This window comes from Mustela nigripes, chromosome 6, assembly GCF_022355385.1.
Source record: "Mustela nigripes isolate SB6536 chromosome 6, MUSNIG.SB6536, whole genome shotgun sequence".
Lineage (NCBI taxonomy): Eukaryota > Metazoa > Chordata > Mammalia > Carnivora > Mustelidae > Mustela > Mustela nigripes.
In genome coordinates this window covers 7,593,941-7,608,860 of record NC_081562.1, presented here as the reverse complement: position 1 = coordinate 7,608,860, position 14,920 = coordinate 7,593,941, and the positions used below count along the sequence as shown (strand labels likewise).

Sequence of the window (14,920 nt, the reverse complement as noted above, 5' to 3'; positions counted from 1 at the left end):
ATTAATCTTGCAAATGGTTGTAAAAAGAAAGCTGGAGTAGAGGTGCCTGGGTGGCTCAGTTGCTAAATATCTGCCTTAAGCTCAGGTCATGATCCCATTGTCCTGGGATTGAGCCCTGGGTGGGGCTCCCTGCTCAGCAAGCAGCCTGCTTCAGTCTCTCAAATAGATAAATAAAATCTTTTTTTAAAAAAAGCCAGAGTAGCAATACTTATATCAGACAAAATAGGCTTTAAAACAAAGACTATAACAAGATACAAAGAAATACACTGTAATGAAGGGGACAATTTAAAATAATTATGCACCCAACATGGGAGCACCCAAATACGTAAAACAATTAATAACATAAAAGAATTAATAATAATACAATAAGAGTAGGGAAATTTAACACCCCACTTACATCAGTGGAAAGATCATCTAAACAGAATATCAACAAGAAAACTGGCTTTGAATGACATCCTGGACCAGATGGATTTAACAGTTATATTCAGAATATTCCATGTAAGAAGAATACACATTATTTTCAAGTGCACATGGAATATTCTCCAGAATAGATCACATATAAGGTCACAAAACAAGTTCTAAAAGATTGAACTTATACCATGCATGTTTTCTGACCACAACACTGTGAAGCCAGAAGTCAACCACAGGAAAAAATCTGGAAAGACCATGAATTCATAGAGATTAAGTAACATGCTACTAAACAATGAATGGGTCAGTCAAGAAATAGAAGAAATAAAAAAGCACATGGAAACAAATGAAAATGAAAGCAAACATTTTGAAACCTTCGAGATGCAGCCAAAGCAGTCCTAACAGGGAAGCTTTTAACAATATAGGCCTACCTCAAGAAGCAAGAAAAAAAATTTTCAAACAACCTAGCCTTACTCCTAAGGGAACTAGAAGAAAAAAAAAGAAAGCCTAAACCTAGCAGAAAAAGGAAATAATGAAGATTAGAGTAGAAAATAAATGATATAGAATCTAAAACAGGGTGCCTGGGTGGCTCAGTGGGTTAAGCCACTGCCTTCAACTCAGGTCATGATCCCAGGATCCTGGGATCGAGTCCCGCATCGGACTCTCTGCTCTGGCAGGGAGCCTGCTTCCCCCTCTCTCTCTCTGCCTGCCTCTCTGCCTACTTGTGCTCCCTGTCTGTCAAATAAATAAATAAAATCTTTAAAAAAAAAAAAAATCTAAAACAAAAGAACAAATCAAAACCAAGAGCTGATCCTTTGAAAAAAAAACAATAAAATTGATAAACCTGTAGCCAGATTCCTCAAGAAAAAGAAAGGACCTGGATAAATCACAAATGAAAGAGGAGAAATAACAAACGTTACAGAAATACAGATGTAAGAAAATACTATCAAAAGCTATATGCCAACAAATCAGACAAGGTAGAAGAAATGAGTAAATTCCTAGAAACATATAACCTACCAAAACTAAAACAGGAAGAAATAGAAAAATTTGAACAGACCCATTACCAACAAAGAAATTGAATCAGTACTCAAAAAACTCCCAACAAACAAAAGTTCAGGACCTCATGGCTTCCCAGGCGAATTCTACCAAGCATTTAAAAAAGAATTAATGCCTACTCTCCCCTAACTATTCCAGAAGATAGAAAAGGAAGGAAAACTTCCACATTCCTGCCATGAGGCCAGCATTACCCTGATACCAAAACCAGATAAAGACCCCACAATAGAAGAGAACTACAGGTCAATATCTTTGATGAACATAGATGCAAATATCCTCAACAAAGTACTAGCAAACTGAAGGAAGCAATACATTAAAAAAAAAAAAATCATTCACCATGATCAAGTGAGGTTTGTTTTCCTGGGTTGCAAGGGTGGGTCAGTATTTGCAAATCAATCAGCATGATACATCACATCAGCAGGAGAAAGGCTAAGAACCATATGATCATTTCAGTAGATGCAGAAAAAGCATTTGACAAAGTACAATACCAATCCATGACAAAACCCTCAACAAAGTAAGTTTAGAGGGAACATACCTTAACATAATAAAGGCTATATGTGAAAAACCCACAGCCAGCACCATTTTCAGTGGTAAGAAACAGCCTTTCCCCCAAGGTCAGGAAGAAGATATGGATGCCCCCACTCACCACTTTTACTCAACATAGTACTGGAAGTCATAGCCACAGCAATTGGGCAAAAAAAGCAATAAAAGATATCCAAGTTGGTAAGGAAGAAGTAAAACTCCACTGTTTTTGGATGACATGATAATATATTGAAAAACCACTAAAAAACTGCAGGAGCTGATAAACGAATTCAGTGAAGTTGCAGGATACCAAAATCAGTCTACAGAAATCTGCTGGGTTTCTATACACCCAATAATGAAACAGCAGAAAAGAGATTAAGAAAACAATCCCACTTACAATTAGGAAATTAACCAAAGAGGTGAAAGACCTGTACTCTGAAAACTATAAAACACTGATGAAAGAAAGTCGAAGACAACACAAAGAAATGGAAAGACTTTCCATGATCATGGATTGGAAGAACAAATAGTGTTAAAATACTTTATCTGCCCAAAGCAATCTACACGTTTAATACAACCCGTATCACAATACCCAGAGCATTTTTCACAGAACTAGAACAAACAATCCTAAAATTTGTATGGAACCACAAAAGACCCCGAATAACCAAAGCAGTCTTGAAAAAGCAAAGCTAGAAGCATCACAGTTCTGGACTGCTTGTTATTTCAAAGCTGTAGTCATCAAAAGAGTATTGTACTGGCACAAAAATAGACTCCTAGATCAATGGAATAGAATAGAGAGCCCAGAAATAAACCCATGCTTATATGGTTAATTAATCTTGACAAAGCAAGAAAGAATATTGAATGGGGAAAAGATAGTCTCGTCAATAAAATCCTGCTGGGAAAACTAAACAACATGCAAAAGAATGGAACTGGACCAATTCCTTACGCCATACACAAAAATAAACTCAAAATACATTAAAGACCTAAATACAAGGCTTGATACCATAAAAATCCTTTAAGAGAGCACAAGCAGTAATTTCTCTGAGATCGGCTATATCAGCTCTTTTCTAAATAGGTCCCCTGTGGGGTATGTGGGTGGCTCAGTCAGCTAAGCATCCGACTCTTACTTCGGCTAGGGTCATGATCTCAGGGTCATGAGATCAAGCAACGTGTCAGGCTCCCCACTGGCTGTGGAGCGTGCTTAGATTCTCTCCCTCTGCTTCCCCCACCACTGCATCACTCATACATATGTACACACACTCTCTCTAAAAAAAGAAAAAAAATATCCCCTGAGGCAAAGGAAACAAAAGCAAAAATAACCTATTGGGACTACATCAAAATAAAAAGCTACTGCCCAGTGAAGGAAACAATCAACAAAACTAAAAGGCAGCCTACAGAATGGGAGAAGGTATTTGCAGATGACATATTATAACTATCCAAAAATATATCCAAAATATATAAAGAACTTACACAATTCAACACCCAAAAAAACAATAATCTGATTTTTTTTCTTTTTTTTTGATCAGAGAGAGAAAGCACAGGCAGGCAGAGTGGCAGGCAGAGGGAGAAGCAGGCTCCCTGCCAAGCAAGGAGCCCCATGTGGAACTTGATCCCAGGACGCTGGGATCATGATCTGAGCCAAAGGCAGCTGCTTAACCAACTGAGCCATCCAGATGTCCCAATATAATCTGAATTTGAAAAGGGCAGAAGACATTTCTACAAGGAAGACATGCAGATGCCAAAAGGCAGATGAAAAGATGCTCATCACCACTTATTATCAGGGAAATACAAATCAAAGCACGGTGAGATATCATCTTACACCTGTCAGAATGGCTAAAATCAAGAAACAAGTATTGGCGAGGATGTGGAGAAAAAGGAACCCTCTTGCACTGTTGGTAGGAATAAAAACTGGTGCAGCCATTATGGAAAATAGTAGTTTCCTCAAAAAGTTAAAAATAGAGGGACGCCTGGGTGGCTCAGTTGGTTAAGCCACTGCCTTTGGCTCAGGCTGTAATCCTAGGGTCCTGGGATTGAGTCCCGCAACTGGCTCCTTGCTCCATGGGAAGCCTGCTTCTCTCTCTGCCTCTGCCTGCCACTCTTCCTGTTTGTGCGTGCTCTCTCTCTCTTTCTCTCTTTCTGAAAAATAAATAAATAAATAAATATCTTAAAAAAAAAAAAGTTAAAAATAGAACTGCCCTATGATCTAGTAATTGCACTACTGGATATCTACCCAACAAATACAAAAAACTAATACAAAGGGATATGTGCACCTCTGTGTTTATATGTTTATTGCAAATAGACAAGATGTGGAAGCAGCCCAAGTATCCATCAATTAATTGATAAGGAAGATTCGGATGGATGGATAGGTAGATAGATAAAATGGAATATTAACCTTTATTTTTTTTAAAGATTTTATTTATTTTACAGAGATCACAAGTAGGCAGAGAGGCAGGCAGAGAGAGAGGAGGAAGCAGGCTCCCCACTGAGAGAGAGCCCTATTCGGGGCTCGATCCCAGGACCCCAGGATCATGACCTGAGCCGAAGGCAGAGGCTTTAACCCACTGAACCACCCAGGCGCCCCGAATATTAACCTTTAAAGAGTGAAATCTTGCCATATGGATGGAGAGGGTATAATGCTAAGTGAAATAAGAGAAAGATAACATGAGTTCACTCATATTCAGAATTTAAGAAACAAAGCAAATGATCAAAGGGAGCAAAAGAGACAAACCAAGAAACAGACTCTCAACTACAGAGAACTATGGAAAACAACGTGGTTACCAGAAGTCAGGTGGGTAGGGGGATGAGTGAAATAGGTGATTAAGGAGTGCAGTAGTGATGAGCATTGGGTGATTAAAAATGTAAAAATAAATTTAAAAAATTAAAATACATGCAAACGGAATATAGCAAGTGTTGGTAGGGAAATGGGAAAGTTGGAACCTTTTTACATTACCAGTGCGATTGTGAAATAGTTTAGCCACTGTGGAAATAGCTTGGAGGGTTCTGAAAAACTTAAACATAGACTTATCATGTGACCTAACAACTCTGCTCCTAGGTGTATACCCAGAAGAATTAAAAACAGGTACTCTCGGGGCGCCTGGGTGGCTCAGTGGTTAAGCCGCTGCCTTCGGCTCAGGTCATGATCTCAGGGTCCTGGGATCGAGTCCCGCATCGGGCTCTCTGCTCGGCAGGGAGCCTGCTTCCTCCTCTCTCTCTCTCTCTGCCTGGCTCTCTGCCTACTTGTGATTTCTCTCTGTCAAATAAATAAATAAAATCTTTAAAAAAAACAAAAAAAAAACAAAAAAACAAAAAAACAAAAAAAAACAGGTACTCTCATATTTGTTCACAGAAGCAGTGGTCACAATAGCCGAAATTTGCAAATAACCCACATTGATCCATCAGTGGATGAACGCATATACAAGGGCTTGGTGTGTGTGTGCACGCACAAAATTTCTGTGCTATTTATTAAAGTTTTGAAAGGAAATTAATAAAAAGACAAAGGGTGCAGCTAAGAGAAGAAAAATCCCTCTTTCGAGTGAGCCTCAGTGGAGATAACCACACTTTGTCCTTTTTTTTTTCCTTAGCTTCATGCTAAAAATGTAGCACTGACAAATTGTCAATATTCATACGTGTGTGTAACTAAGTATCTTTAACTTCCATTGTAATTGCTAATTCATTCAGCAGATATTTATTATTTACTATAGTGCTGGATACTTCCTAGGTTCTAGAGACACAGTGGTGAGCAAAACAGGCTTACCATGTGTCCTTGTCCTCATTGTACATTCTAGTTGAGGAGAGACAGTAAATAAACACGCTGTATAGTCAGCTAAAATTAAATGCTGTGAAGAAAAAGGAAGCAGTGGAAAGGGATGAAGTGTGGCCGAGGTGCTGAGTGAGATAGGGCGGTCAGGAAGGCCTCTCTGAGGAGGAAACATTTGAGCAAGGATCAGAATGGGAGCAGGAGCAAGTGGCAGCTGTCTCCATGGCCAGCCCACTTGCTTTCCCTTCTGTTGGGCTTTATGGTGATATCATTGCCTTGTATTTGGAGAAATGTTACCAAAAACATTCCTTCCCATGTTGCCTTCACTCTTAGAACACAACAACTTGAGTGGTAGAATCATATAATCCTGTCCTTGTGCAGCTGATTCGTTTTTATCCCACAGGTGTGGGAAATACAGCTGACAGTTTCCCTTTTCACACGGGCTGCTAGAAAACTCAGATAAATTGGCGGTCCATCCACAGTTACCATAGTAATCGTGAAGGTCATTATTAGTTTTTGAGCTCCATTCTTTTTAAGGCTTGCTTTTCTTTAACCCTGCCATGAGTTGTATTTTGTGTATCTATCAGATCTAATCAAAACCTTTTTTGGATTAGGGTACCGTGGTGAATTATAGACATGTACGTTCATAAAAAAAGGAAACAAACACACATGTGGAATGGCTATCACAGAGAAATTAAGGATTTATACTCTAGGTCACTGATTCTGAACATGGGGCAGTTATGTCCTTCAAGGGATATCGGGCAGTATCCAATGATCACAGTGGGAAAGTGCTGCTGGCACCCGGCAAAGAGTTATCTAGTCCAAAATGTCGACAGTGCTGAGGTTGGGAAACCTACTGTAGACTGGACTGTTCAGTCCATAATTCCATACATTTCTGGGCTACTTCGTTACATAAATGACAAATGTGTAACTGCATAGCTTATTCTAGCATACCACTGTATATTCTGAGTGATTATTGAGTCAGCCTTCCACTAAATGTTGTTAGTCAAATAGTCCTGAAAGCAATAGTTTCCTCTTCAGAAATCTATATTATCATATGCACAAAGTCACAACTTCAGGTCAACAAAATTGGGGAGAAGGGTGCTTTGCATTTGAGCTCCAGTATTTTGAATGTTTGAGTAAACAACCTGTTTAAAACGAGATTGTTCATCCTCCATTCTGTTTACAGGCTTTCATAGAAACCATGTTTGCCAGTAAAGCTCCTGTGGAGGAAGGCTTTCTTTATGCCAAGGTGAGCTTTAAAAGACTGGAAAGGTTTTATTGGAGGCGAAAACAGTAAATAAAGTAATTTCATTGATTTGCAGATGGCATCGAGTTGGCTTTTATGTAAGTGACCAGGGTATCAGTGGAGAGGATTTGGTTCTTAAAGGTCACTGATAATTTATTTAGATACGTCTAAAGTACACAGGGCTACAATTAAATGAAGAAAATTGCAAAAGAGAACAAACGAAGAAGCAAAGACTTAAGTCAAATGTGAACGGAGAATCTTCACATAAATGCGAAGGACAAGGACGGGAGTAGGACTGGAAGGAGCAGCCGCTTCTCGCCAGTCTCCGGCTCTGTCCTTGGACAAAGTAAAAGCAGTAGAATTTATCATTTGCCTAGCATCCTTTTTCACTTTTCCAGCACATATAGGTTGGTAGCTGTTTGAAAAGCTGAAATTAGTAATGCAGAGCTTGTTAAAACCAGAAGCTGTATTCTAGCGTTTACCGAAATAAGAAAAACTGGGAGCTTTACTCGACTATATCTCTGTACTCAGCCATGATCATAGGTTTTCTATGTTCTCTTCTGGACTTAATTTGAAAATCACAGGAAATTTGGAGCACTCAGAGGAACAGAACAGACTTAATAATAGGGTCAAATAACAGGATTGGGGGGAGAATAAAAAATAGAGTGGAATTGCAGTATAAGAAGTCCGGTTAGATTTGATGACTCGTTCTCCAGTAATGATGGAAAAGAAGGACTTGTGGAGAGATGGGCTGTTTGTCGGAGGGAGCCTGGGCTGGCACAGTCCTGAGGAAGTCCTGTCTTCTGTCATGCTTGGCTCTTGTTTTTCAGTTTGAATTTGAATGCCGGGCCCGTGGTGCAGACATCTTGGCCTACCCGCCCGTGGTCGCTGGAGGTAATCGGTCAAACACTTTGCATTATGTGAAGAATAATCAGCTCATCAAGGTACACGAAATGCCCTTCAGTGCCACTTCCTCTGGTGCCACTTCTAAAGCACTTTATTGTTTATAAAATGACTTTACAGACATTATCTCATTTGATTCTCGTATTAGCACTCTGAGATAGGAGCAGTTAATAACATGCCTGTTCAACGGATGAGGAAAATAAACTTAAAAAATTAGGCAACTCAAAAAAAAAATTAGGCAACTCATTAGGGCAGAGCTGAGAATACGACTATAAAGCTTCTGCTTTTTTTTTTTTTCTGCTCATAATTTTTATTTTTTTTTTAAAGATTTTATTTATTTATTTGACAGGCAGAGATCACAAGTAGGCAGAGAGGCAGGCAGAGAGAGAGGAAGAAGCAGTCTCCCTGCTGAGCAGAGAGCCCGATGTGGGGCTCGATCCCAGGACCCTGGGATCATGACCTGAGCCGAAGGCAGCAGCTTTAACCCACTGAGCCACCCAGGCGCCCCTCTGCTCATAATTTTTAATAACACTCCTCCTCAAAGGACTTAGGGAACAGTGGGTCATGCATATTTTGGAGTAGACAAATTTTAATAGTGCCTTATTAGCTGTGAGGAAGCTGATCTTTTATAGTTGCTTCCCCCCCCAAGTGACTATACACGTAGAGAATTGTATATGCCTTTATTTCTTTTCTTTTTTTTTATTTGACAGAGCATGCACAAGTAGGGGGAACAGCAGACTCCCCACTGAGCAGAGAGCCCTATGTGGGACTCAATCCCAGGACCCTGGGATTATGACCCAAACTGAAGGCAGCCGCTCAACCAACTGAGCCACTCAGGTGCCCTGTATATGCTCTATTAAGTCCACTTTTTTTTTTTTTTTTTAAAGATGTGGGAAGGGGTTTTGTCAGCCCGGAGCCCTGTGAAGCACTTAAACTCATAACGCTGAGATCAAGACCTGCGCTGAGATCAAGAGTCAGACACTTAACCAGCTGAGCCACCCAGGCACTCCCAAATCCACTTTTATTTTTTTATTTTTTTAGGTTTTTTTTTTTAAGATTTTATTTATTTATTTGGCAGAGAGAGAGAGCACAAGAGGCAAAGCAGTAGACAGAGGAAGAGGGAGAAGCAGACATCGTGCCAAGCAGAGAGCCCAATGTGGGGCTCGATCCCAGGACCCTAGGATCATGACCTGAGCTAACCAACTGAGCCACCCAGGCGCCCCTGAATCCACCTTTATTTATCTGTTCTAATTTTCAATAATTTCAGGAAAATAAATATAGCAAATACGTAAATTACACAATATATTTTTTAAATGAATATCCATGAATTGATCACTTAGCCCAAGAAGAGAACACTGCCAGTTCTGTGCATCTACTTATGTGTCTTTATGCTTTGCTATCCTATTGCCTCCCTCCCAGAGGTAACTAACTGTTTATCCTAAATTTTTGTCTTCCCTCAATTTTTTGAAGTGGCTGTGTCAACGTATATATGATTATATATGATTCCCCAAATAATATTATTTAGCTCTGCCTGTTTGTGAACTACATAAAACTATATACTGCTATAAGTTTTTTGGAACTTTTTTTAATTCATAAGTGTGAGAAGATAATACAGTGTGTTTTCCCAAGTATCTGTGTCTGTTTGTACTCCTACCAGTGGCGTGTAATTCTCTTGACCACATCCTCTCTGTAGCCTGATGGTATCCGACTTCTTAATTTCTGCCATTCTAATTGGTATAAAACAGTATCATTGTGGTCTTAATTTCTGTTACCTTAATTATCAGTGAAATTAAGCATCTTTTTTATCTTTAGCACTACTAGTTTCAACTTACTAATGTGCTGTTTAGGAAATTCTGATTTGTTTTCATGCGTGAGATTGGCTTATTTTTCTCATTGTCTTTTTCTGATTTTCATATCAAGTCCAAACTAAGTTCATAAAATGAGTAGTTTCTTTTCTTAATATCGTGAAATGATTTGAGTTTAAGTTTTTTTGAAAATTGGATGGAATATACCTGTAGAACTATTTGGGCCTAATATTTTCCTTTGTAAACCTTTTTAACTACTCATTCCATTTCTTTAATATCCTAAAGCTTTCTGTTTCTTTTTTTTTCTTTTTGACATTTCTTATTATGAAACGTAACTACTGGTAAAGTACTTAAAACATAAAGGAGCAGTTTAATGAGTAATTATAAAGTGGACACCCATGTAACCATTACCGTGTCAAATAAAAGGTATTGACAAGCTACAGCTCTCTGCACCAAATCCAGCCTCCCATTTTGTTTTGTGAAGAGGTTTTATTGGAATACAGATGTTCCTGCTTTCTTCCCACAGTGGCAGAGTTGAGTACTTGCACTGGAGACAGTAAAAAGTATGTACTATCTAGCCCTTTACAGAAAAAAATTATGAATGCCTGAAACAGGACGTTCCTCTCCCTCCACTCCTCAGAAGCTTATTCTACCACGTGGTTCTTCCCAGTGATAACTTCTCTCGCTAGTGGGGAGAACCACTCTCCTGATTTTGATGGTCATCATTTCTTTGCTTCGCATTTTATTTTCCTACTAATAAACCATACAGTTGAACGTAGTTTGGCTTTGGTCATGTTTGAGCTTTATGTATTTGAAATATTATGTCTTTTTCATATAACCTATGTTGCATACCACTGCAGTTTGTTCATTTTAATTATTGTAGCATGAACAGCAATGAAAGTGTGGTCTGTGAGGTTAAATACATTTTTATAAGAATACCCAGACATCAGTTGTCTTTTCCATTCTTACTCTCTCAAGTGTACAAGGAAGTAACCCAGTGGCTTTATGACCTGCAGTACCACACCAGACTGGAGGAGGAGAAGTAATATGAGATTTTAGCTGATTTCTGTTACACTAGACAAAGATTTATAAAACTATATATACAACAGTGCAGCATTTCTAACTACATACTGTTATTTAGAAAAATAGTTACTTTTCGGGGCGCCTGGGTAGCTCGGTTAAGCGGCTGCCTTCAGCTCAGGTCATGATCCCAGGTCATGGAATCAAGCCTCACATCAGGGTCCTTGCTGAGCAGGGAGCCTGCTTCTCCCCTGCCTGCCATTCCCCCCGCTTGTACTTGCTCCCTCCCTCTCTTTCTCTCTGTCTGTCAAATTAATTAATTAATTAAAGACTGTTTTAAAAAAAAGAAAAGAGGCGCCTGGGTGGCTCAGTGGGTTAAGCCTCTTCCTTCGGCTCAGGTCATGATCTCAGTGTCCTGGGATGGAGCCCCGAGTCGGGAATCTCTGCTTAGCAGGGAGCCTGCTTCCCGCGCCCCACCTCCCCCGCCTGCCTCTCTGCCTGCTTGTGATCTCTGTCAAATAAATAAATAAAATATTCAAAAAAAAAAAAAGAAAGAAAGAAAAACAATTACTTTAAGTTAAAAATGTCATTTACTTAACATGAAACAGGTTTATTGTTAATTTCTTAACAAATTACCAAATACTGTAAGATTAGTGTGATAAATATCCATAGGTGGCCATTTACATAGTTTCTAAGTTTTTACCATTATGAATAATGTACTGTGAACATTCTTGTATGTTATACCTGGTGTACAAGTTACCAAGTTTGTCTAAGGGACATAATAATGGAATTGATGGGTCATAGGTATGCATATTTGCATTACAGTAGAAAATACCAAACATTTCCAAAGTGATTATATCAACATATGCTTCACTTTTCCTGAGACAGTTTGGTAGGTTATATTTTTCTACCACTTTGTCTAAATTTTTAAAATTACTTTTAATCCTTTATAATTATAGTTATATATTTTTTTAAAAAAGATTTTATTTATTTGACAGTGAGAGAGGTAATACAAGCAAAGGGAGTTGGGAGAGCCAGGCTTCCCAGCAAGCAGGGAGCCTGATGGAGGACTCCATCCCAAGACCCTGGGATCATGACCTGAGCCGAAGGCAGACGCTTAACGCCTGAGCCACTCAGGGGCCCAGTTATGTACCTTTTTACATTCTTGATATATTTTTGTCTTTTCTCTCTCTCTCTCTCTCTCTCTCTCTCTTTTTTGATTGAAGAAGGCAAGCAATTATTTATTAGAATTAGTTGGAAAGACTTGGGGGCACCATACTTAAAATTTAAGTCCAAATCAAACACTAGCTTTGGAGCTAGATTAATTGAACATCACAGTAGTTCCTGGACCCACTGTGACCTTGGGCAAATAACAGCAGTACCTCGTAGGCCTGTTGAGAAGATTAAGATAATGTAGAATGAGTTTACCAATTCTGGCACCTCATCAACATGCAGTAAACATTGTCATTGTTGTAGAGCGCCACATGTCCTGCAGTAGCTTCACAGGAATATCCTTTCCTGGTGTCACAGGGCTGTCAGTCTTCTGAGGTCCTAGTGGAGCAGCTTTCTCACTCAGGTAAAGGCATCTGAGGATGCCGTACAGAAACTGTTCAGGGCCAAGGGTGCCCTACTTTCAAGTCATCCTGAGGCTGCCTCTGTCCAAAGCCTGCACACATGTCTGCAGGTCGGCCGTGGTACTCCTGCCAGAGCAGAGGCCGCAGGGGAAAGGACAGCCCGAAGTCAATCCTTTTTTTCTTTCTTTTTAAAAAGTAAACATATATTTACTCTGTGTACCAGCAATTCCATTTATAGGTATTTTTCAAGAAAAATTAAAACAGATCCACAAGTTGCCTTGTACAAGAATGTTCATAACAGGTTCACTACTAAGAGACCCAGTGTCCATCACCAGGATATTAGATAAGGAAATTGCCATGTGGTGTATTTGTCAAATAAAGTGGAACAAACCACTGCACTACCAGTGAATAATGTCAAAAGCATTATGCTGAGTGAATAAGTCAGACAAAAAAATTATAAACTATATGATTCCATCTATGCGAATTTCTAAAATGGACAAAACTAACCTATGTTGATAGAAACCAGATCAATGGTTGCTTCTTATGGGAATATTGACCAGGAAGGGACTTGAGGGCATTTGACAAAACTGACTTAACTCTATTAACTCTATATTATATTTAAGATCTGTGCATTTAATGTGCATACATTAAATCTCAAAAACTTCAGCTAAAAAAAGTCTTACGAGAAGTTTGCTGGATTTTATTATTCTTGTAAAACCAACTTTTCACATCATTAATGCTATTTTATCTTTGTTTATTACTTCATTACACTGAGCCCTTGCCTTCATTAATTTCACCCTTCTACTTTTTGTGTTTATTCTCTTGCTCTTTTTGTAGCTTCTAAAATTAGGTGCTAAACTCATTAATTTTCATCCTTTCTTCTTTTTTTTACTGTGTCTAAGGGTAAATTTCTCACTTTTATTATATTCCTAAGTTGTTAAATGTGTCATATATTAAAAACAATAAATGTAATGTACTGTTTAAAAATAATAATCGAATGAATAACCATGTATCTACCATCTAGGATGAGAAGAACATTAGTAGTCCTCTGGGCAAGCTCAAACACATCCCCCTTTCTGTCTCCTACCATCTTAACTTCTGTTTTAATCATTTTTGTTGGTTTTCTTCATAATTTTACCACCAGTGTGTCTATTCCTAAATAGTATACTGTCCACTCTTAAAAAACTGGAGAATAAGCACCAGTGTAGCCATACAGGGAGAGAAGAGTATTGCCATTATTAGATAAATTGGCCCGAGAGAAAATAAGCTGAGAACTTCTAGGTCCTGGTCTTGTTTTGGTTATCTGAAAGTTTGCAAGGCTTTTTCTGGTGAAGTCTGTGAGCAAGGTCCTCAACAAGCTGTGAGAATGTGGGGTACCGCCAGGGCATCTGGGAGAGCTCTGGTGTGCCCTCGGTAGTGGGCATCTGATAGAAATGTAGTCAGAACAGGCTGCCCTGTGCTTCTGCGTCTCAACCACAGCTATGTGGAGCTCTCAGCAACAGGCCAAAGCAGAACCCTTCTGACAGAGTTTGTGTAGGTTTACATGCATGTTCACCTTTCCTGCTTACATCTTCGATGGCTCTCCTGGGATCAGCTTCCTTCAGCCTGAAGAAAATCGTTTAGATGAAGGTCTGTGGCTGATAAAATTTTCTTTTTTTTTTTAGTCAAATATCTTTATTTCATTCTCAATTCTTGATGATGGCTATACCAAGGAAACAATCCTAGATTCTTTTCAGTCTTGCAGATTAAAAACAAACAAACAAGGAGCACCTGTGTGGCTCAGTTAAGTGTCTCCCTTCGGCTCAAGTGATGATCCCAGAGTCCTGGGATCCACCCTGGCATCGAGCTCCCTGCTCAGTGGGGAATCTGCTTCTCCCTCTGACCCTTCCCCGCTGCTTGTGCTTGTATGTTCTCTCTCTCCTCTCCCGCCACTCTCTCTCACATAAATAAATAAAATAAAAACAAACAAAAACTAATTATCATTCCTATGGGAACTCTCTTTTTGCTTTGACTGCTTTAAGATTTCATTTCTTTGGTGGTGCACCTGGGTGGCTTAGTCCCTTGGGTATGCAGCTCTTGATTTCGGCTCAGGTCATGGTCTCAGAGTCCTGAGATCAAGCTCCCCACCCCACCCCACACCACCACCACCACCACCACCACCACGGGCTCAGTGCTCAGTGTGGAGTCTGGTTAAGATTCATTCTCTCTCTCTCTTTGCCCCTCCCCCCACCATTTGCACATTCGTGCGCTCTCTAAAAAAATGGATAAATAATAATTTTTTTTAAAGTTTTCTTTGGTAATTTTCAGTTTTATTGCATGTCTAAGAATAGATTTATTTTTACATATAGTCACTATGATACCTTCCCCTTCCGAAATTGCATTCGTGTTCTTCATCAGTTCTAGGAAATTCTCAGACACTGATACCGTCTCTCCTACATTCTCTCTCTTCAGTCCTTCAGCAGTTTCAGGTAGATGTGTTAGACCTCTTTCTGTTTCCAGTTAGCTAACTTTCGTGTTTACATTTGCCTTATCTCTCTCTGTCATATTCTAGGGGACTTGGGTACGTCTCTCTTCCAGGAAGCCAGTTTCCCTTTGGTTATCTAATCTGCTTCTTTGGCCATCCACTGAGTGA

General features: G+C 39.3%; 1 protein-coding gene across 3 annotated transcripts in view; it reads left to right on the top strand.

The window, feature by feature from the left end:
• Positions 1–14,920, top strand: part of XPNPEP3 (X-prolyl aminopeptidase 3) — a 73,930-nt gene that overhangs the window by 43,575 nt on the left and 15,435 nt on the right. For all 3 annotated transcript variants that reach the window (XM_059401935.1, XM_059401936.1, XM_059401937.1), the window contains exons 5-6: positions 6,927–6,989; positions 7,817–7,930. In XM_059401935.1, the coding sequence (XP_059257918.1) occupies positions 6,927–6,989; positions 7,817–7,930 (177 nt within the window). The remainder of the gene's footprint in view (positions 1–6,926; positions 6,990–7,816; positions 7,931–14,920) is intronic.